Below are 22,968 nucleotides of genomic sequence, written 5' to 3'. Positions count from 1 at the left end.
AACAAAAGTGGTGATCAAGCTCAGTGCTGAGTGAGTAAAGTGCTAGTACACACAGTTAAAGACATTTCAATCAATTATCTAGTTTTATGAGCTACCAAATCAGGGATTCTCATATGTGGTTTCCCTAATCTATTTCTTTACTATAATGGTTAATCCCTGGTTGGAATTGGTACCACCGTCCATGATATTCTAGGTATATGGGTGATTTTGTCTATTAATTTTGTTGTATACATTAAAATAGCATTAATTATAAATCCTAATTCCACGTTTTATGGTGTCACAAGGTTTGTGGTATGTTTGTTTTATCAGTACTGTCTGCTGTCATTCTGGTTCCATCAGATAGATCTGTGTACTATCTGCCTGTTTCCACCTGATTTTTACACCATACTTTTTCTTTAGATACTGCAAAGAGAAAGTACCCGAAGCTCTGAGAGTACTGTTACCGGAGGAGATTTCTCCATGTGTAGGTAGATTTTACTTGTCTTGTGAAAAGCATACTTCACGCACTATTAACATTATAGCTTAATTGTAGTACAGGGCTTGACAAATCCCAGGCGCCATGACGCCTAAGAAGTTTGCCTTGGCACCTGGGATATGTAAGCCTGTTACCTCTGAGGCGGGCGGGCAGCTCGGGTATTATAGAGGCGGGCGGGCAGCTCGGGTATTATAGAGGCGGGCGGGCAGCTCGGGTATTATAGAGGCGGGCGGGCAGCTCGGGTATTATAGAGGCGGGCGGGCAGCTCGGGTATTATAGAGGCGGGCGGGCAGCTCGGGTATTATAGAGGCGGGCGGGCAGCTCGGGTATTATAGAGGCGGGCGGGCAGCTCGGGTATTATAGAGGCGGGCGGGCAGCTCGGGTATTATAGAGGCGGGCGGGCAGCTCGGGTATTATAGAGGCGGGCGGGCAGCTCGGGTATTATAGAGGCGGGCGGGCAGCTCGGGTATTATAGAGGCGGGCGGGCAGCTCGGGTATTATAGAGGCGGGCGGGCAGCTCGGGTATTATAGAGGCGGGCGGGCAGCTCGGGTATTAGAGGCGGGCGGGCAGCTCGGGTATTAGAGGCGGGCGGGCAGCTCGGGTATTATAGAGGCGGGCGGGCAGCTCGGGTATTATAGAGGCGGGCGGGCAGCTCGGGTATTATAGAGGCGGGCGGGCAGCTCGGGTATTATAGAGGCGGGCGGGCAGCTCGGGTATTATAGAGGCGGGCGGGCAGCTCGGGTATTATAGAGGCGGGCGGGCAGCTCGGGTATTATAGAGGCGGGCGGGCAGCTCGGGTATTATAGAGGCGGGTGGGCAGCTCGGGTATTATAGAGGCGGGCGGGCAGCTTGGGTATTATAGAGGCGGGCGGGCAGCTCGGGTATTATAGAGGCGGGCGGGCAGCTCGGGTATTATAGAGGCGGGCGGGCAGCTCGGGTATTATAGAGGCGGGCGGGCAGCTCGGGATTTATAGAGGCGGGCGGGCAGCTCGGTTATTATAGAGGCGGGCGGGCAGCTCGGGTATTATAGAGGCGGGCGGGCAGCTCGGGTATTATAGAGGCGGGCGGGCAGCTCGGGTATTATAGAGGCGGGCGGGCAGCTCGGGTATTATAGAGGCGGGCGGGCAGCTCGGGTATTATAGAGGTGGGCTGCAAGCTTGGGGGATTGTCGAGGCGGGCGGCTGGCTGCGCGTATTGTTGCTGGGCAGCAAGTGAGCTGTGATGTCTCTGCTCTGCTCTCTCGTGGGCTGCTTAGTAGGGCCGGAATATGACAGAACAGGAACATCACAGCTCACTTGCTGCCAAGCAACAATACGCTCAGCCAGCCACCCTCCTAAAGACCCCCCAGCTTGCTGGCCACCTCCACAATCCCCCAGTTGGTTGCCCACTGGACCACAGGTTAAGCTGATTTTATAATGTGTGAGTCTGTCTGTCTGTCAGTGTGTGAGTCTTGTCTGTCAGTGTCCACTAAAGGTGTCACTTGGAAGCAATGTAAACACTGCCTTTTCTCTGAAAAGCCTGCAGGGACAAGCTGTAGACACCAGAACCACTACATTAAGCTGTAGTGGTCATGGTTACTATATGTCCCTTTAAGAATTTTATTTTTGTCGCTGAATGTGAAGCTTTGTTAGGTCTAAAAAAAAAAAAAAAAACCTGGCTCCTAGATTTAAAGCAAGCCTTGTAGTGGTTCTGATGCTTGGCTGCTACAGGTGCAGTTCCCATACTGTTATAATGAGGGAGGACTGTAAACCGGGATAAATCTTTACATATCTAGTTAGGGACTCTTCATTGTGTGCATTCATCTTACATGACAAAATCCTGGTATTTGTACAAATCGTATTTTCCTTTTGGGTTTCTATTTCCATTCCTAAACATTTTGTTATTCTATTTAATTGCAATATACATCATGGCATTATTTTACTAAACTTGTACGTCATCATACCAGTAGGATAACTTGCAAACAAATAGGAAAGGAAGGCCAGTCCCTCTGGCACTGAATGGTTAAGCAGCTATAGTTCTTTTCTATTTCTACACATCCTTCCTAGAAATGTACAGCTTGTTAATATTTTCCTAGATGCGGCTTGAGGAATGTATTTTTAATGTAGGATTATATTTTGGTAGATCTTGGCCATAGAGTATTCAATATATTACACAAAGAACTTTTGTGAATTCATTGAGGTTATTGAAATGGTTTTTATTATGTCATTGACACATGTTTAAAAATAAACGCATGTTTCCACCTCCCCAGGTTCTCCTTACCGCAGAAGACATCGCCCTGACTCTGGCGACAGAGAAAGCGTGCACCTGGCTAAATTCCAACATTGCAGGTATGTCACATGTATCGCCTTTTCTATACAGTAAATATGGCTACTTGCCGCAACACATCAATTCTGAGTATAATCTATGATCTGCCGCCATGGAGATATGTTAAAGTTCCAGAATCTATAATGTTGCTTTACATTACAGCGCTTATCAAACGAGAAATTAAGTCTACAATCAGTCTCATTGTGAAGTCCCAGGCTGTGGTTCCCGCTGTCATCTCCAAGGATTTGAATCAGAGATGTGCTGAAGGCTGTGAACACACGGCACTGAAACCCTCCCAGTTCATTATGAACATGAAGGTAAGTCTTCGCTTAGCACAGGCGGCATTTATTAGCAGAAGGAGGGTAAACCAGAGTGACACTGCAGCCACTAAAGGCCTTTTCTAGCGAAGTCTGCACATTTGGCATCATCACACACATGTAGCTGCCGAATGCTTCTCATACATATGCGTGAATTCCCCAATGTGTCTTTATGAGAAGCGTTGGATTTAACCAGCAGGTGCTCATGGTCATGTGATAACCCAGCATATATGTTAACCAAAAGCACGCACCCCATGAGTTTTCTAGTAAAATTAGCTGCGTGCTGCCAAATTCCAATAATCTGTTTTAACATACGTACACAAATATAGCCACCTTTTTCAGTTCTAGGAATTGTATATTTTGCAAACCCTAATTAGCTGGGCAACGTTTAGCAACTCTCTTATGTAGCTTCATTCATGGTTTCATTAGTAAAGCTACTCGAGTTCAGGTCTGCTCTGAAACGGAGGAGCTATTGTACATTTTATTGTAAGGAATAAGAATATAGAATTTATCCCATGGAAGAAATGCGTTTTCAGGTCTTCCTATTTTTTGATTAAAAAAAACAAAAACTGGGGCGGAGCCTAGCAGCGCAACAGAGTGGTCGCACCTGAACACCGCTCCAGCGATCTACCGCACTAAAAGGCGAATAACGGCGGCATCGTATCGACAAAATAGAAACCGGGGGCAGCTCCGTCTGCAGAACGATATACTGCAGCGGCCGATGCCTTTTTTCATCACACCGGGTAAAAAAAACCGCAGCCGCGGCCCGAAGGCCTACCGCGTGAGAGACCAGGCCCTCGCGTACCAAAGGGGGTACCCGACGTGGAATGACTTCGACCTGTTCACGCTCCTACCGACTACACTGACAGAGGGAGACATGGGGAGGAAATCCCAAAAGCAGCCGGTAACAGACAACAAGACACAGAGAGACATCGGCCTCATGCTACAGCCTCCAACGCTGGCCCCAACCCAGCGGGAAATCTCCTGCTCGAGAGACTCCTCACCCTCATGGTCGGGAGGGGGAGCTTCCCCTCGGAACCCAGCACCAGCCTCAGGGTGTGCCTCACAAACACTTGAAGCAACTCCTGCAACCAAACAGGAGATAAAGGACATGCTTACCAGCCTCCAGCATAACCTCCGGAGAATGTGGGAAGCTGATTTGGCGGTGCTCACCACGGAGGTACAGGCCGTCACTGCACGCACCCAAGCCACAGAGGGGGAGGTGATTGACCTTAAGCAGGGGCTGAAGAAGCTGGGCGACCGGGTACAACAAATACAGGCCTCACAGTTTGAAACAAACAGGCAAGTGAATATCTTGGACGATAGGGGGCGGAGGAAGAATATAAAGATCAGGGGGGTCCTGGAAACATAGAAACATAGAAACATAGAATGTGACGGCAGATAAGAACCATTCGGCCCATCTAGTCTGCCCAGTTTTCTAAATACTTTCATTAGTCCCTGGCCTTATCTTATAGCTAGGATAGCCTTATGCCTATCCCACGCATGCTTAAACTCCTTTACTGTGTTAACCTCTACCACTTCAGCTGGAAGGCTATTCCATGCATCCACTACCCTCTCAGTAAAGTAATACTTCCTGATATTATTTTTAAACCTTTGTCCCTCTAATTTAAGACTATGTCCTCTTGTTGTGGTAGTTTTTCTTCTTTTAAATATACAATCCCACTCGACGAGCTGCCACACTTTATCCGGAGGCTGGTGGCCTCCCTACTCCCAGCAAAGCAAGCCAAATACTTTACCTTCGATGGTGTATATAGGATCACCAAATCCCCCCCAGGCACCAGCGACAACACCTCGGGACGTCATCCTGCGATGCCAATCAATCACGGACAAGATGGGACTCCTACAAGCACTGAAGGGACAGTCTCCTTACGAATTTGAACAATGCCAACTCTCCCTCTTCCAGGATTTAAGCAGAGCCACCTTGTTGTGGAGGAAATCCATGCAACCCCTAACGAAAATCCTGCAAGCCGAGAAGCAGCCCTACAGATGGGCGACACCGCGATCAATCTGGGTCACAAAAGCTGACAAATCGTACAAGGCCACAGACCCGACCGAAATCCCGGCCCTGCTGACGGCACTGGGTATCCCACAGCAACGCACAGCTTCCCATGGGCACACACCCGCAAGAGCGGCCACGGCCAAACCCACGCTTGATCCGGGAAGGGATAAGAGACTTACCTGAACTTCTTCAGTTAAGGAGACTTTCAAATTATAATTTGTGTTTGTTTTAATTCTGTTTTAAAGTCCGTATATATCTTACCAATACCACTCTCTCTGATAGGCCTAAGCCACAAGTTGGCAACACCATGTTACGTCTATACAACCCCCCCCCCCCCCCCCCGAGTGCTCCAGGGTAAAGGAGCACAGCACAGCATGGAGCGCCACATATCACCCCAGGAACCTGACATATGGCCAAAACACACGACTACCTTAGACAGGTCCCGAAGACCACAGTCACCATAGCTCCGACCTACGACGCCATCCCGTATAGAAGCTGAACTTTTAGCCAGGCAGTGAGGCACCCCAACAGACCTCATCTAATGGGGGATGTGAGAGACTCTACCGCCACAGAACACTGAGGATACACTAGACCGCTATGGTAGGACAACACGCTCTCACCACTACAATTTACTAAGCAAATTGGGGGGCGACCAAACACAACGACTAGCTAAATAGAGCCCTGCTACACCAACACCAGGTGGGAGGACAATTACCATTTAGGCCCCAAGCACACAAACCAACACACCCCTACAACATTGACAATGCCATCTCTAGCCCGGCACCTTTACAGTCATAGAGGAGACAACTCGTTATAACGCTCTAGCCCACTATAAAAAAAAAATTTGTGCATAGTTACTTTCACTGTATCTAACGATTTGTACCACAATGTGATATTTTACTGCAAAGTATTGTTATGTTTATGACACGATGTGTATATATGCCTGTCTATGCCCGCTGTTGTGGCGAGCTAGGCATCCCTGTTCTCTCTAAGCACAAATAAAATAAAGATTGACAAAAAAAAAAAACTACGCTTTTGACAAACCAAAAAGAAAGGTTTTGGTTTAGTGTTTTTAATTGGGGGGAAGGGGGGGAAGGAGGGGGTTCTATTTTCTAAATATATAAATATCATTATGACTGTTTCTCTTCATTTTTGCTTTTTTGGGGTTTGCGTGATCCATGGATTATTATAAGTGACTGATGATGATTGGTAGAATTTGTTACAGAAAATGGCATGGCAATACATTATAGAACAATGCTATTTTTGACTTCACCTGAACAGGATATCCTGAGTATTACGGCTGGGCCACGGTACAAAGGAGAGGGCGTAGAGTATCGACAACTCACGGATCTTCTCCTTCAACTGCCACAGACCCTCCGCTGCAGGAAGGTATAAATGGCATTTCTTGAATCTTTCAGTTAATATAGTTGTTTTCTGTCTCTTAGCTTTAAAAGGGTTAAGGTAGGCATCATAACTATATGTTGATGTAGTGGTTTTGATGCAATTAGGCTGGGGGCATCATCCACCAGTACTTTTTCAAAACTTTTGAGCTGATTGTCCAAAACCAAGAAAACAGGTACCTGCAACCAGGCCTCCTCCTGCTTGTCTGTTGCTAAGTGGGGAGTTTCACTTCCACATTAATATCTATTTCATGCATATATTGAAGCCATTCATTGGCTGTGTGTCATCCATTGAATACATAGAAACATAGAATGTGATGGCAGATAAGAATTTGGCCCATCTAGTCTGCCCAATATTTCAAAATACTTTGAATTAGTCCCTGGCCTTATCTCAAGTCTAGGATAGCCTTATGCCTATCCCACGCATGCTTAAACTCCTTTACTGTGTTAACCTCTACCACTTCAGCTGGAAGGCTATTCCATGCATCCACTACCCTCGCAGTAAAGTAATACTTCCTGATATTATTTTTAAACCTTTGTCCCTCTAATTTAAGACTATGTCCTCTTGTTGTGGTGGTAGTTCTTCTTTTAAATATAGTCTCCTCCTTTACTGTGTTGATTCTCTTTATGTATTTAAATGTTTCTATCATATCCCCCCTGTCTCGTCTTTCCTCCAAGCTATACATGTTAAGATCCTTTAACCTTTCCTGGTAAGTTTTATCCTGCAATCCATGAACCAGTTTAGTAGCCCTTCTCTGAACTCTCTCTAAAGTATCAATATCCTTCTGGAGATACGGTCTCCAGTACTGCATACAATACTCCAAGTGAGGTCTCACCAGTGTTCTGTACAATGGCATGAGCACTTCCCTCTTTCTACTGCTAATACCTCTCCCTATACAACCAAGCATTCTGCTAGCATTTCCAGCTGCTCTATTAAATTGTCTCACTACCTTTAAGTCATCTGAAATAATTACTCCTAAATCCCTTTCCTCAGATGTTGAGGTTAGTAGGGTATCACATATTCTGTACTCTGCCCTTGGGTTTTTATGTCCAAGGTGCATTATCTTGCACTCATCCACATTAAATGTCAGTTGCCACAGCTCTGACCATTTTTCTAAATCATTTGCCATTTGGCTTATCCCTCCTTGGAACATCAACCCTGTTGCAAATTTTAGTATCATCAGCAAAAAGACACACCTTACCATCAAGACCTTCTGCAATATCACTGATAAAAATATTAAAGATAATAGGTCCAAGTACAGATCCCTGAGGTACCCCACTGGTAACTAGACCTTGCTTCGAATATACTCTGTTGACTACAACCCTCTGTTGCCTGTCATTTAGCCACTGCCTTACCCATTCAACAATATTGGAATCCAAACTTAAAGATTGCAGTTTATTGATGAGCCTTCTATGTGAAACAGTGTCAAAAGCCTTACTGAAATCTAGGTAAGCAATGTCTACTGCACCACCCCGATTATTTTAGTTACCCAATCAAAAAAAATCAATTAGATTAGTTTGGCATGATCTCCCTGAAGTAAACCCATGTTGTCTCTGATCTAGAAATCCATGTGTTTTTAGATGTTCAACAATCCTATCTTTTAACATGGTTTCCATCACTTCCCCAACTACTGAAGTAAGGCTTACTGGCCTATAGTTGCCCGACTCCTCCCTACTACCTGTCTTGTGAATGGGCACAACATTCGCCAACTTCCAATCTTCTGGGACTACTCCTGTTATCAATGATTGGTTAAATAAATCCGTTAATGGTTTTGCTAGTACACCACTAAGTTCTTTTAATAACTTTGGGTGTATTCCATCAGGACCCAATGACTTATTTGTCTTTACTTTTGATAGTTGAAATAGAACCTCTTCCTCTGTAAACTCACATGTAACAAATGACATTTGTCCTTTTTCCTAACCGAGGCCCCTTTCCTTAATTTTCATCTGTAGATAGTGAACAAAAATATTCATTGAGGCAATAAGCTAGTTCTTTATCCTCTTCTACATACATTCCTTCTTTTGTTTTTAATCTAACTAATCCTTGTTTTACTTTCCTTTTCTCATTTATGTATCTAAAAAATGTTTTATCCCCCCTTTTTACTGACTGTGCTATTTTCTCTTCTGTGTGTGCTTTGTAGGCTCTTTCTGCCTAATCTATTTTTTTTTTTTTAAATCTTTATTTTATTGGTGCACAGATATAACAGACATGTTTGCACTGCCACAATAGCTGGTGCAAGCAAAAAATATAGACATAGCTGAACATTTGTATGGCATTTAAAAACTTTGCACATTTTATGTTTTAGGAGTCAGAATAGGAAACAAGCTATAAACAGTGAAGGTGATCAGACTGGTCAGTGTTCCATTAGTACAAGTTAAAGATAGCTTGGAACGGGTGAAAGGTATGACAAGGAGAGTGAGCCACGCTTGTGCGCTAGCAGTCTGCTTAACGTGTAGTGTACTCTTCCATTGGTTAGGTTTATACTTAGATTAATTCTAGGCAAAAATAACTACAGATTGGTATGTTTACAGGCTTAAACGTGCTGCTATGGTTAAACGCAGGCTATGTTATGGCTGATGGTAAGGCTGCCGTAATTGAAAACATGGCAACATGTTATGTGTTGTCACAGGTTGCATACAGAGAGATATCGCTGGTGCCAATATAAAGCGTATGAAGGTTATCACTGGTGTAAATTTAAATTTTAACATTTTGTAAGATATCGCTGGCTACCAATACAACATATATAAAGGTTGTTGTTATAACATAGATAAAAGATATCACTGGATGCCTTTATAAATCATTGTTATACATTAGCTTAGCAAGATCCTCTGCCTGGGTATCAATGGGTGAGTATATAGCAGTATAGCAGTAAGTCCTGAGGGGGGCACGGGTACCTCGCTCGGGGGTATGTGGCACTGTTAGCCGATGCCTCGGCTCGGTAGGTCCGTACCATCCCTGGGGTTCATCAGATGCTGGCCTCTGTGCCTTGCCTTGCAGAGTCCTGCTTGTCTGGTGTGGATGGAGACAGCTAGACAGTCGCTTAGGGCTGTGATGGCGATGAGGGGTTTCATCCCTCGAGCTTGTGCCAGAATGCTGGTCTGGTCGCTGCAGGCCTGGTGACCTCCGGTTACCTGCTGCTTCCCAGGTTTGGGCCTCTCGCTTGAGTTCCGTCTTTTCTGGGTAGTGCCACAGTGTCTCGGATGTGGTAATCCCCTCTTGCCCTGGAGCTGTGGGAGAGCTGGCGCTCGTAGGCCACGAGCCTGGGAACCTTCGTGGTCCATGATCGGCCCTTTCGGGTTGTTGCAGGGAGGTAGATCAGGTCGCTTGTGGTGTCGTCTTGCCCCTCTCCGCTTATGTGGCCAGCGCCTCTGGGGTACTCCCCATCTTGCTCTCAGCCCAGGAGGGCTCAGGATGTGGGGGATAGATGCAGGGATCGTAGAGTTGCCCTGAGGAGGACTCCCATTCTCCCGTCCGCCATCGGCTCTTACCCTTGTGGGTAGCGTTTGGCCGTGTGTCGCAGGCTGTATGTGTGCCTGTAGTTTGGCCCAGAAGCGTTTGAAGATTAGTGTGATGGAGTCTTTTGCGCAGTCCCCAGTGTCCCCTGCATCCGGAGGCCGCTGTCGCTTGTCCGCCATCTTGGGCGCTCCCGTCCCCCCATCTCTTATGGTGGTCAGTGTGCCATTCTGTTGGTGTAGGGTTCGGGGCAGCCCGCCTGGTGGGGACCGGGATATCCCCCGCCGGTCCATAGGGGGGGGGGTGCGTGTTTTGCATTCGCTTGTCAGTGTTGGGATCCGGCGGGAAGGCGGCCGTCCTCCCCCCCCTGATTTTCTGCCTAATTTTATAGAGCATTCTGTCTTCTTCACTCTGGTTTTTATATGCTAACTTTTTGTTTTATACTTTTTTGTCCACATCTGCGGAGTACCATAGTGGTTTCTTAAAGGAACACTATAGTCACCTAAATTACTTTAGCTAAATAAAGCAGTTTTAGTGTATAGATCATTCCCTGCAATTTCACTGCTCAATTCACTGTCATTTAGGAGTTAAATCACTTTGTTTCTGTTTATGCAGCCCTAGCCACACCTCCCCTGGCTATGATTGACAGAGCCTGCATGAAAAAAACGACTGGTTTCACTTTCAAACAGATGTAATTTACCTTAAATAATTGTATCTCAATCTCTAAATTGAACTTTAATCACATACAGGAGACTCTTGCAGGGTCTAGAAAGCTATTAAAGCGGCACTGTCATGCCGAATCCCGTTTTTTTTTTAACCCCCCTCCCGCCTCCACTACATTCAATCGACCCCCTAGTCACCCCCAAAGGCCCCCAAGCCCCCCCACATTACCTATTTTTTATTCTTTATGTTCTGCCCCGATCTATATTCAGGGCGCCGCCATCTTTGTGTGGGTAGGTGAAGTCCCTGTGGGACACGTCATCTACCCACACTACACAGACTGTGAGATTCCCGCACATGCCCAGTGAAACACCTGGACATGCCAATGGGAATTTCATCTATTCATTCATTCATCAGACAGACGAATTAATGAATAGAAAAATCAGATGAACAAACTAACACTGAGTATCAGTGTTCGTTTGTTCGTTCAGTTTATTACAAGGAGGGAGCTACCGGCGTGTAGCTCCCTCCTTGTAATATGTACAGATAGAAGCTGCAGGGAGCTGTGCTCCCCACCACTTCATAAGCCCCCCAAGGTCCCCCCCTCACTCTATGGGGGTCAATATGACCCCCATAATAGCACAAGGGAGATTAAAATCTCCCCAATGCCCCTACTCGCTATACCGCGAGTAGGGGCATGTCCACTAAACAGTGAGCAGCCTGTGGCTGCTCACTGTAAAAAAAAATGGTAATAAGGGGGGAGGGACCTACTGTCCTCCCCCCTGGCCCCCACCCCTGCGCGGTGGGTGGGGGCCCTAATAAAACAATAAGGGGGGGACCTACTGTCCTCCCCTAAGCGGTGGGTGGGGGCCCTGATAAAACAATAAGGGGGGGGACCTACTATCCTCCCCCCGGCCCCCCACCCCTGAGCCGTGGGTGGGGGCCCTGATAAAACAATAAGGGGGGGGAGACCTACTGTCCTCCCCCCGGCCCCCACCCCTGAGCGGTGGGTGGGGGCCCTAATAAAACAATAAGGGGGGGACCTATTGTCCTCCCCCGGCCCCCACCCCTGAGCGGTGGGTGGGGGCCCTAATAAAACAATAAGGGGGGGGACCTATTGTCCTCCCCCCCCCCCCCTGGCCCCCACCCCTGACCGGTGGGTGGGGGCCCTAATAAAACAATAAGGGGGGGACCTGTTGTCCTCCCCCCCGGCCCCCACCCCTGCGCGGTGGGTGGGGGCCCTAATAAAACAATAAGGGGGGGACCTACTGCCCCCCCCCCCTGGCCCCCCGCCCCTGAGCGGTGGGTGGGGGCCCTAATAAAACAATAAGGGGGGGGACCTACTGCCCCCCCCGCCCCTGAGCGGTGGGTGGGGGCCCTAATAAAACAATAAGGGGGGGACCTATTGTCCTCCCCCCCGGGCCCCCACCCCTGAGCGGTGGGTGGGGGCCCTAATAAAACAATAAGGGGGGACCTACTGTCCTCCCCCCCCCCCCCCCGGCCCCCACCCCTGAGCGGTGGGTGGGGGCCCTAATAAAACAATAAGGTGGACCTATTGTCCTCCCCCCGGCCCCCACCCCTGCGCGGTGGGTGGGGCCCTAATAAAACAATAAGGGGGGGGGACCTACTGTCCTCCCCCTGGCCCCCATCCCTGCGCGGTGGGTGGGGCCCTAATAAAACAATAGGGGGGGGGACACCTACTGTCCTCCCCCCGGCCCCCACCCCTGCGCGGTGGGTGGGGCCCTAAATGACCCCCCCCATCAAGGTGACTAGGGGTCCCAAGCCCCTAGTCACCCCCCCCCCCCCACCCAAAACATTCTATCCCCTACCTACCCCCCTCACCCTAAAAATAGTGAGGGGGGAATAAAATAACCTGTAAAAAAAAAAATTCAACTTACCATTTGACGTCTTCTTTTTTTTCTAAATTCTTCTTTCTTGAGCCCCCCTAAAGGCCAAATAAAAATCCATCATACCCGTCGCACTTTAAAAAAAAAAAAACAAGCGCAAACAAAAATTATTCCATGTTCACCCATGGAGGGCACGCTGCATACTGAGCTCCGCTGGGCGGGTCAAGGCTTATAAAGCCTTGCCCCGCCCTGCAATTAGGCTTAGAACACACTGATTGGTTGGTTTAAGCCAATCAGAGTGCTCTGTGTCATTTTACACAGCGTGGGAAAATTCGAAAGAACTTTCCCACGCTGTGTAAAATGACACAGAGCACTGTGATTGGATGGTTTGAAATCCATCCAATCACAGTGCTCTGTGTCATTTTACAAGCGTGGGAAAGTTCGTTGGAATTTTCCCACGCTTGTAAAATGACACAGAGCACTGTGATTGGATGGCTTGAAAACCATCCAATCACAGTGATCTGTCATTTTACACAGCGTGGGAAAGTTCTTTTGAATTTTCCCACGCTGTGTAAAATGACACAGAGCACTCTGATTGGCTTAAACCAACCAATCAGTGTGTTCTAAGCCTAATTGCAGGGCGGGGCAAGGCTTTATAAGCCTTGACCCACCCTGCTGAGCTCAGTACGCAGCGTGCCCTCCATGGGTGAACATGGAATAATTTTTATTTGCGCTTGTTTGTTTTTTTTTGTTTGTTTTTTTTCTTTTTTCAAAGTGCGACGGGTATGATGGATTTTTATTTGGCCTTTTGGGGGGCTGAAGAAAGAAGAATTTAGAAAAAAGAAGACGTCAAATGGTAAGTTTAATTTTTTTTTTTACAGGTTAGTTATTTTATTCCCCCCTCACTATTTTTAGGGTGAGGGGGGTAGGTAGGGGATAGAATGTTTTTTGGGGGCGGGGGGGGGGGGGTGACTAGGGGCTTGGGACCCCTAGTCACCTTGATGGGGGGGGTTCATTTAGGGCCCCCACCCACCACGCAGGGGTGGGGGCCGGGGGGGGGAGGACAATAGGTCCCCCCCCCTTATTGTTTTATTAGGGCCCCCACCCACCGCGCAGGGGTGGGGGCCGGGGGGGAGGACAATAGCCCCCCCCTCCTTATTGTTTTATTAGGGCCCCCACCCACCACGCAGGGGTGGGGGCCAGGGGGGGAGGACAGTAGGTCCCCCCCTTATTGTTTTATTAGGGCCCCCACCCCCATCTTTAACCCCCGCGCAGGGGGCGGGAGGTGTTTATTAGTTTTTTTTTTTTTTTTTTTTTTTTTTTAGTGAGCAGCCACAGGCTGCTCACTGCTTACTAGACATGCCCCTACTCGCGGTATAGCGAGTAGGGGCATATTATTTACTAATACTAAGTAATCTTTACTTAGTATTAGTACATTTGGCTGAAAGACCAATTTAGGTCTTTCAGCCTTTTAGTAGATAGCTCCCTGATACCGTGGGAATTAGGGAGTTATCTACTAAGCGGCTGCAAGATGCAGCTGCGGCAATGAATAGGATCGGAGTTTCATTCATTAGAATGAAATTCCGATACGATCAAAATATCGAATTGCATCCTAACACGAATTGAGAAACTCTTCTCATTCTGTTAGGATGCAATTCGGCAGTTTTGCCGGCGTTCTGTCTAAGTGACAGGACGTTCGGCAATACTGACAGGAAGCATTGTGGGAACAGGGAGGAAAGCTAGGGATCATGGGAAAATTGCTCTGACCAGCGGAAATGAAGCACACTTTGCTCCTCCGCTGGTCAGAGCTGGTCAAGCGGAGGAATCCTCCATAAGACAAAGAGTCCCTACTTTGTCTTATGATTTTAAATCCTTAAGGACCAAACTTCTGGAATAAAAGGGAATCATGACATGTCACACACGTCATGTGTCCTTAAGGGGTTAAAGAAAACTAAAGAAGACTAAAGAAGACAGGAAGAAAAGAATAACCGATCCCGAGAGAGGGGGAGAAGAGGAAGAGATTGAGGAAAGGTAAGTTCGGCATGACAGTGCCGCTTTAACATAGCAGGGGATAAGAAAATCTTAATTAAACAGAACTTGCAATAAAGAAAGCCTAAATAGGGCTCTCTTTACAGGAAGTATTTATGGAAGGCTGTGCAAGTCACATGCAGGGAGGTGTGACTAGGGTTTATAAACAACGGGATTTAACTCCTAAATGTCAGAGGATTGAGCAGTGAGGCTGCAGGGGCATGTTCTATACACCAAAACTGCTTCATTAAGTTAAAGTTGTTCAGGTGACTATAGTGTCCCTTTAAATCTTTTGTTTTTACTGACAAGCCTAATGCAATTTTCTGTTGCCTTCAGCAGTGCAACTTTTAAATAATCCCATTTCTCCCGGACTCCTTTTAAACTGCTCCAGTCTGACAAGGACTCCTTTAAGGCATATTCTAATTTTAGAAAAGTCTGTTTTTCTAAAGTTTAAATACCTTTAAATTATGCACCAGCTTGCCTACAGAAACATGTTAGAAGTCTAAAACAACTATATTTCATGCATTCACCAACAAAGATGAATCTGATGTACAAAGGAAATATGTTTCAAGTTACCAGTCGTAAAGAATGGTCTATTAACCATCATATAATGTGTGTGGGTTTAATAAAACAAAAAAACGTGGATCTGTTAGGAATACTGTTGATGGATTTGTATGTGACAAAATGCAAGTGATCATATATGCTTTTATTCCAAAAATAACAATTAAATATATATTTCCATTATTTATTTCACTTGCCTTCTAAGGTTCAACTTTTTAACCTATAACTGTAGGTTTAGGATAAACTAAAATACATTTTACATCTCCAGGTCAACTCCGTGAGACTGTCTAAGTCATTAATTTCTATTATTTTATTTCAGTACATGTATCCCCCAACAGAGATGCACCTTGCTAAGTGCACCGTTGACTTGGCCTCTCTGCTGGGTAAGTAACGAGCCTGAAAGTATTGCATGTCTGTGCTATAAATCCAGCATTACTCTGTACCTTTGGACATTTTAAAACAGTTTTTGTTGATTTCTGTAGTATCTGATGCCATTCCAGTAGTCGATTTGCCTTTATTGGACGCAGACAGGACATATGGAAAGCAGAGTGCAAAGACAGAGGCATTTTGTGATCTTTTGAATTCCCTGCTTTCAATCTGGGAGAAAGACTTCAATGTGTCAGTCCCTGTACAGAACTTACTTAACCATAAGAATATCCAGTGTCTTACAAAGGCTCAGCCACAGGTGAGTTCTACAGACCAATCTCTCTGTATCAAGGTATTTCTAGTGACTATTGACATGGATTGTGTGAATTATTTCTGACAATCTTCATCTCGTTAAACCATATAAAACCGATCTAATCCTGTTACATGATTCCACATCCAGTGAGCAGCCTGCTCATTTTCACATTTGTCTTTAATGCAGTGGGAGCTGTTTGTCTTTCTCATGCGTGGCGTTGTTCGTAGGAGACTTATGAGCTGTGAAGATATAAAGGAGCAGACGCAGAATATTTGGGAATTTCCGTGGTCAATGGTAAGCATCTCCACGTATCATGATACGGTTATCAGTGAACTTAGCATGTTTTCATGTATTCTTACAAATACCAACACGAAGACGCAAGTACACTTTGTGTAAACTATAAATTAAATCTGGTGATTAACCCCTTAAGGACACAAGCAAATTTTGCTGTTTGCGTTCAACTGCAATTTGTCTTTTACTAATTTATTGCACCCACACCTATTATATACCGTTTTTTAAAGGGCAAAACAGGCTTTAATTTGATGTAACATATATAAATGCTTATTAGAAAAAAATGCAAAAAAAAAGGAAATATATATATATATATTTTTTTTCTTTTTTACAGTTTTTGCAATAATAATGTGTGCATAATTAGTGCAGGTTAAGGAAAATAATTACAAATAAATTAATTGAGTTCTGATTTACAGAATACATAATGTGTCTGGGATTTTAGGTTTTTTTGGTAGTTACAGGTCACAAAGCACAAGGAGTAAAATAAACTTGAAATTTTGAGCAATTTTAGAATTTGGTATGTTTGGCTTGTAAAATTAATAGCCATAAAAGAAAACAAAATTGTCACACAAAAATATATATTTATTATAAAGTACACATCACAGGCTATTTACCTAAGGTTATTTTGACACTTTTTACGTAGCCATTTCACCGCCAACCTCTGCTAAATATTGGAGTAAAATTGTGGGGTCTACAATTTGTAAAAGTAGACACTCCAGGGTATCTTATAAGGTGCATATTGTGCCTTAACATGTTCCCATTTTTTCACCAATATATGTCAACGTTTGTGGTAAAAAAAAAATCATTTTTGCCATTTTTTAACATACGTATTACATTTTTGCTGGGCATTTTGTATATTTGATATGTGCCACTATGATCAAAGACCCAAAATTATGCTCAGCTAAGTCTTCTGAATAAAATGATACCCCAAATGAATGTCTTTTGCACTATTTCGTGAAGAAAAAGTGTCATATAGGACACCTGTCCATTTCAGTATTTACAATAGAATTTTGAGAGATGGATTTGATGGGCCCATGTTTCAATTTGGGGCATTATAGCACTTTGACTGTTTAAAAAACACAAAGGCCTACCATTTCTTAATATAGACAGCCCAGGGTATTTCAAAAGACATATTTTAAACCTTAGCGTAGGATCATTTGTTTTGCTAGTTTGTACCAAGTCTAGTAGCAATTAGCATTTTTTCTGCCTTTTTGACACACACACTTGGAGATGTTACTGTATATTTTGCAATCCTTATGTGTGCTACGGCAGTATAACACCTATTATGTTGCTCAGCTATGTCGTCTTAGTACAACAATACCCCCATGTGTACCTTTTTCAGGGATTTGTGGATGTTGAAGGGGCACATTTGAGACAACCCAATTTCATATTATTCAAAGCAGGATGCTGGGCCTAAGTCTGATTTTCCATATACAAAAAATAGTGGAGAGCTATCGTAGTTTGATATAAAAACATTTGTATGTCCATGTCACAGAAATCGATATAAATTAAATAAAAAAATATATAAAAGGTAATGTGGATCAAAAAATTATACTTTCAATGCTCTCATAAATTACTATCTCACATAATAAACATAGTATTTGATCAGCATTGTCACATTGTGAAGGGGTTCTGTAATATATTATGGGTTGGGCAGAATAAATCTCCCACTATAAATATTAGGTTAATCTTATAACGATCATTTTATGCAGAAAGACAGTCTTACCTTAATCTTATTAGGCAAAATGAATCCTGTACCAGCCATATTATAACATTATATAGTCATATCATAACGTGTTAATGATAATTAGGAGTACCTGAATAGATCCTATATCAAACTAATTGGGCAAAAACGGATAATACATCAACCTTGTTCCGTCTTATTAAAACAGTCTATATCCTTAATACTCCCTCTACTCGTATTAAATCTAAAAATGTATAATCCAATACTCGACTTCTTACTATAAATGCAGAAAAATGCAGCTGTCAAACTGTAAAGAGAGTAGAAAGATAGATTTTTGGTATTAAAAGTGACTACACCTGGGTCAGACAACTTATTACTATGCACAGGTAGTGCACCAGAGATCCTTACTATAGAGTTACTCATTCTAAACCATTCTTTCATTTTAAAAAGTGGCATATTTCAAAGTCACTATAAAAGGGACATTCCAGGCACCCAGACCACTTCTGCCCATTGGGGAGTGGTCTGGGTACCAACTCCCACTACCCTTAACCCTGCAAGTGTAATTATTGCAGTTTTCATAAACTGCAATAATTACCTTGCAGGGTTAACTCCTCCTCTAGTAGCTGTCTACTAGACAGCCACTACAGGGCACTTCCTGGTTTATAGCACAGATTTTCTATGCTATAGCGTCGCTGGACGTCCTCACGCTGTGTGAGGACCTCCAGCATCGCTAAAATCCCCATAGGAAAGCATTGAAAATGTTTTCAATGCTTTACTATGGGGAGGTCTAATGCGCGTGCGCTGTATTGCCGCACAGGCGCATTAGGTCTCCCCAGTCGCCGGCCACGCATGCGCAATAGGTCTCCCCCGCCGGATGATGTCGTTGGTGGAGGAGCGTGGGCGGACCCTGAACCAGCGCCGAGGGACATCGGCGCTGGATACAGGTAAGTCACTGAAGGGGTTTTAACCCCCTCAGCAACATGGGATGGGGGGTGGGAGGGAGAGGGGACCTGCAGTGCCAGATAAACGGTTTGTTTTCCTGGCACTGGAGAGTCCCTTTAAGACCTTGAGGGATCATTGTATTCAATGATGATGAGATTCATAGTAGTAAAAAGAGAAACCTTCCAACATACTCCCACTCCTCCATAAAACTTGTTATATCCCTATCGAATGTGGGTAGTTTAAATTATCTCAAACCTCTTGGTGTTATTTTTTTCTTTTAAATATTTTTCTACGGTTGCGATTTCCCACTTGATTTGTATTTCCTTGCTAATTTTTCCAAACCATAACACACTTTCTGGGTATCCTCTGTCCCACCATACTCAGGTTCTTCTACCCAAAAGGCAAATTCCACTTCCAAATCGTTGTACGTATTATTTATTTTATCATATGCTAGGCTCCACTGATGGTCCCCCTCTGTGGCACTCAAGCAACCCAGAAATGAGCTGAAACTGAGATGATAGAAACGTGCATTTCAGCTCAGCATTTGCCTTTTTAAAAATTATAAAGGCATTGTGGATTGCCGTCTACATTATATATATATATATATATATATATATATATATATATATATATATATATATATATGCCCACTTTTTTGTACCATGCCCTGGTCTTTCGCATGATCAAATACACCTGCATCAGTTGATCGGACGGGTCTACTCCCCCATATGCCGATTGTAATGTGTTATGCAGACTGGCACCTGCTTAATTTCCCCTCTGCCACGAACTGCGACCCTGCGAGTGTGTTCACCATGGATGGTGGTTAGAATGGACACCTCCTTTTTATTGCGGTACTTTAGTGCCAGCAGTTCATTCTGACAGAGCTGCTGTTTCCCCCCTTTTTATTATTTTTTTTTCTGCTAGAGCCTTTGGGAAACCTGTGCGACTCTTCCGAATAGTACCACAGGCCACGGCCTCAAAGCAGTACAGCATTTTTAGAAGTGGGATACTATTGTAAAAATTATCAATGTACAAGTGATATCCCTTGTTTAGTAACGGCATGATTAGGTCCCAGACAATTTTCCCACTTGTCCCTACTATATCTGGGCAACCTGGGGGATCAAGGTGGCTATCCGTTCCTTCGTATACATGGAAGGTATACACATAGCCACTACCACTTTTACACAACTTATAAAATTTGATCCCATATCGGGATCTTTTGGATGGGATGTACTGTTTAAACCCCAGTCTTGCCTTAAACTCCATGAGGGATTCATCAATAGAAATGTTTTTAGGGGGTATAAATAGTGGCAAATCTTTTTAAAGTGGGCAATTAGAGGGCGTATTTTATATAGAAGATCATACTGCGGATGACCTTTTGGGGGACACTTTGTATTATCATTAAAGTGCATAAATCTCTGTATATTTTCATATCTGGGTCTACTCATTGTCTGGGGAAAATTTGGGGTATTGCAAATGGGGTTTTTAGACCAATACATTCTAATTATCCCCATTAGCATTGTCAGTGCCCAGAATTGTATTAATTCTGGCACACTGGTGGGGTACCAGCTCTCTTTCCTGGCGACGAGAGACTCTTGATTGTGTCCCAGATACTGCTCGGCGTACAGATTAGTCTGGGTGACTTATCTCCCCAAAAACCTCATCCCCCCAAGAACAGCTGCATACAATCTAGCGCATTATAGCCAGGCAGGTCAGCCTGTATGCCAGAATTGGCAGTGAACGCTGGAATGTCTGGTGGAAAAGTATTAGGGGTACCTAGTCATCTGCGCCATGTTCAGCATCAGGGGAATCTGCGATTTATCCTGATGGTCCTGCAGTATGTGGCACATAATCCATGTCCTCTGTGTCACTCTCTGAGGCAGTGTCTGTCGTATCTGAGTCGGACGCTAAAAGGGGATAAGCCTCCTCTGCGCTATACTTCCTAAACATTGTGTACTACGATAATAAACTTTAGATTACTAAACTTTCATTTTTAAAAACTTTTTTTACTTTTCACCCCTAACTAGCTTATCACTAAATTCCCCAATTCCCACTAAACTCCACCCACCCCAACGAACTAAATCACAAATTAATAAAAAAAATATTAAATTGAACCCCTTAGGATTACTAAAAATTTACATTTAACCCCTGAGGGTAAAAGTAAAGTACTGTACTGTGATCTGTATTTTGATCACTGCTGGCAGTGATCAATCAGCAGGGAAAGGGTTATTTAAAAAAAAAAAAAAAACAGGGTAAAGGGGATTTGGAACCTCATCAGACAAATTATTCTCTTCATGGACACAATGTAACAACGATCCGTCTCTCTCCACTTCACAAACCCAACAGAGGTGGAGGGAGGCGGATCTGATATCCTAGCAGCATTGTGACCGCTGTGGCTGGCTGTCACAGCGATCACGTGGGCTGGGACATCGAGATTTGGTTTTGCTGGTCTGCCACTGACTAATTTTAGCGTATGACGGACCCAGTCTGTCACGCGCCATTAAGTGCTTCCCCAGCGTGATGGACTGGGTCCGTCATGTGTCCTTAACCAGCATTCCAGTGTACATTAGAGGTCAGTCACAGGGACATCGCACACTTGTAGTTAATGGATTTTGCGAATATTGGGAAGGGAACCACTCTGACCCTAACTATATTGTGGGCTCTTCCATAGAGCAGTTTTCAGTGTGTTTATACTTTGCATGAAAAGACAACAGTGATGCACATCCTGCAGAGATGAACTGCCAGCATTACATCTATTTCATTTTCTCTGGTTTTGTTTTGGGTTTTCATTGTTGTTTTATTTAATTCTAAAAGGGGTGTAACTGTTTTTTTTTTTTACAAAAGATACAAAACTAAAATGTAAGTGGAGAGAGGCCTTTTAATTTCACAAAGCCTACAATAAAACCGTTTACATCTAGGAGTCTTTGGAAACAAGTATTTAAATGGAACGGATATAGTGCTTAATATGTAGAATGTATGGAGAAGCCATTATTTTGAGGGAAATAAAATGACTTCTCTTTACAGGACTTGCTCACCGAGCTGGAATCTACATCTGAGGCCTTCAAATCAGAGCATCAAAACAACAATTTAAAGGACATTGTAGCACAAGCCAATGCTACAGCTACTGCCCAGAGCTAGCTTCCCAGGATGCACTGCTGCTTACAATTCTAATGCTGCTATCTGTGTTCTGCTTTACTCCTGCGTGGGAAAGTATGGCTGATGAATACACCTATCAACGTTGTCATAGGACATTGTCTTACCAGGTGACTGTGTGCCACAAGTTAAGAACTTATAAAGTATGTAAATACCTCCATATCATGGTAAGGATATCTTTCTCAATGCATACCATGTATTGTGTGATTTTAAATCATTCAGCTTCCAGTGTTTATTGTCCTTGCTACCTGTAGGGGGGGGGGGTTTATTAGTCAGATACTTTAAGATTTTCCCAGAATTTGCAGAGGGAACAGAAAATGTCAAATAATCACTAGAGATTCCTCACTTGTATGTTTTTAGAGTTGTTAAACTCATTAACTTTCCAGTATAATAAGTAGAACGTTTGCTGGGAATTCCCATAGTACAACGCACAGCCGCAGTTTTATAACTTACCTGAAATCCACCTTGTCACCAGGATTGCGTATGAAGGTGATGGGTCCAATGTGTGTTTGCAGGACAGCAGCTGGATTCGATTTTTTTTGGCACTCGTTTGAAATGGAGAAAAAAAATCTTTTTTTTTTTTTCTTCCTTCTATAACATATGCACAACTTCTTTACAGGATTTTTTTTTTTTAATTCAAGCGTTACAATTTGTGCTTTAATGCCGTAATGTTAAGACATTTGTGATGGCAAAATCTTTGTCTCAGAGAAAAGTGTGCAGGAAGCAGAAAGTGGAGCATGCTCTCTAATCCAGGTTTTTCTCTTAGAGTGGTTGCCTGGCAGTGAATTTAAATGTCTAGACCAAGGGGGTAGGCAAACCAGATTTTGTGGACCACAACTCCCCAGGTTCTTTGCCATTATTATGGGAGATGTAGTCCACAACATCTGGCATGCCAAAGGTTGCCTACACTTGATTTAGACCGTCCTATGGCTTGTGTTTTCTGGCAGTGGCGTATGTTAGTTTGTAGGATGAATTCTACAGCCTGTGCTGATGTTGGGTTCTCCTGTAAAATCGGGTTCTCGGACTGGGGTGCCCTGCCAGCAAGTTGTCACTGCTCTAGATATTGAAAGGCTATATTAGCCTTTCACTGTAATGCCGATCATTAGTGCCATATATTGAAAGACTTTGTTTCATATGGGACAATTCTTAACA

General features: G+C 44.3%; 1 protein-coding gene across 2 annotated transcripts in view; it reads left to right on the top strand.

Annotated features, from left to right (window-relative positions):
- CDAN1 (codanin 1) overlaps positions 1-22,371 on the top strand; it is a 50,955-nt gene extending 28,584 nt beyond the window's left edge. Inside the window, exons 21-28 of one of the 2 annotated variants that reach the window (XM_063439553.1) lie at positions 400-463; positions 2,725-2,803; positions 2,943-3,097; positions 6,399-6,506; positions 15,387-15,450; positions 15,550-15,752; positions 15,933-16,040; positions 21,688-22,371. In XM_063439553.1, the coding sequence (XP_063295623.1) occupies positions 400-463; positions 2,725-2,803; positions 2,943-3,097; positions 6,399-6,506; positions 15,387-15,450; positions 15,550-15,752; positions 15,933-16,040; positions 21,688-21,801 (895 nt within the window). In that variant the 3' untranslated portion in view covers positions 21,802-22,371. Of the gene's footprint in view, positions 1-399; positions 468-2,724; positions 2,804-2,942; positions 3,098-6,398; positions 6,507-15,386; positions 15,451-15,549; positions 15,753-15,932; positions 16,041-21,687 lie in introns of those variants that run through there. The other variant, XM_063439554.1, reaches the window with a different exon arrangement.
- Positions 22,372-22,968: the final 597 nt, after the last annotated feature.

Source organism: Pelobates fuscus, chromosome 13, assembly GCF_036172605.1.
Source record: "Pelobates fuscus isolate aPelFus1 chromosome 13, aPelFus1.pri, whole genome shotgun sequence".
Lineage (NCBI taxonomy): Eukaryota > Metazoa > Chordata > Amphibia > Anura > Pelobatidae > Pelobates > Pelobates fuscus.
This window is presented reverse-complemented; position numbering and strand designations above follow the sequence as displayed.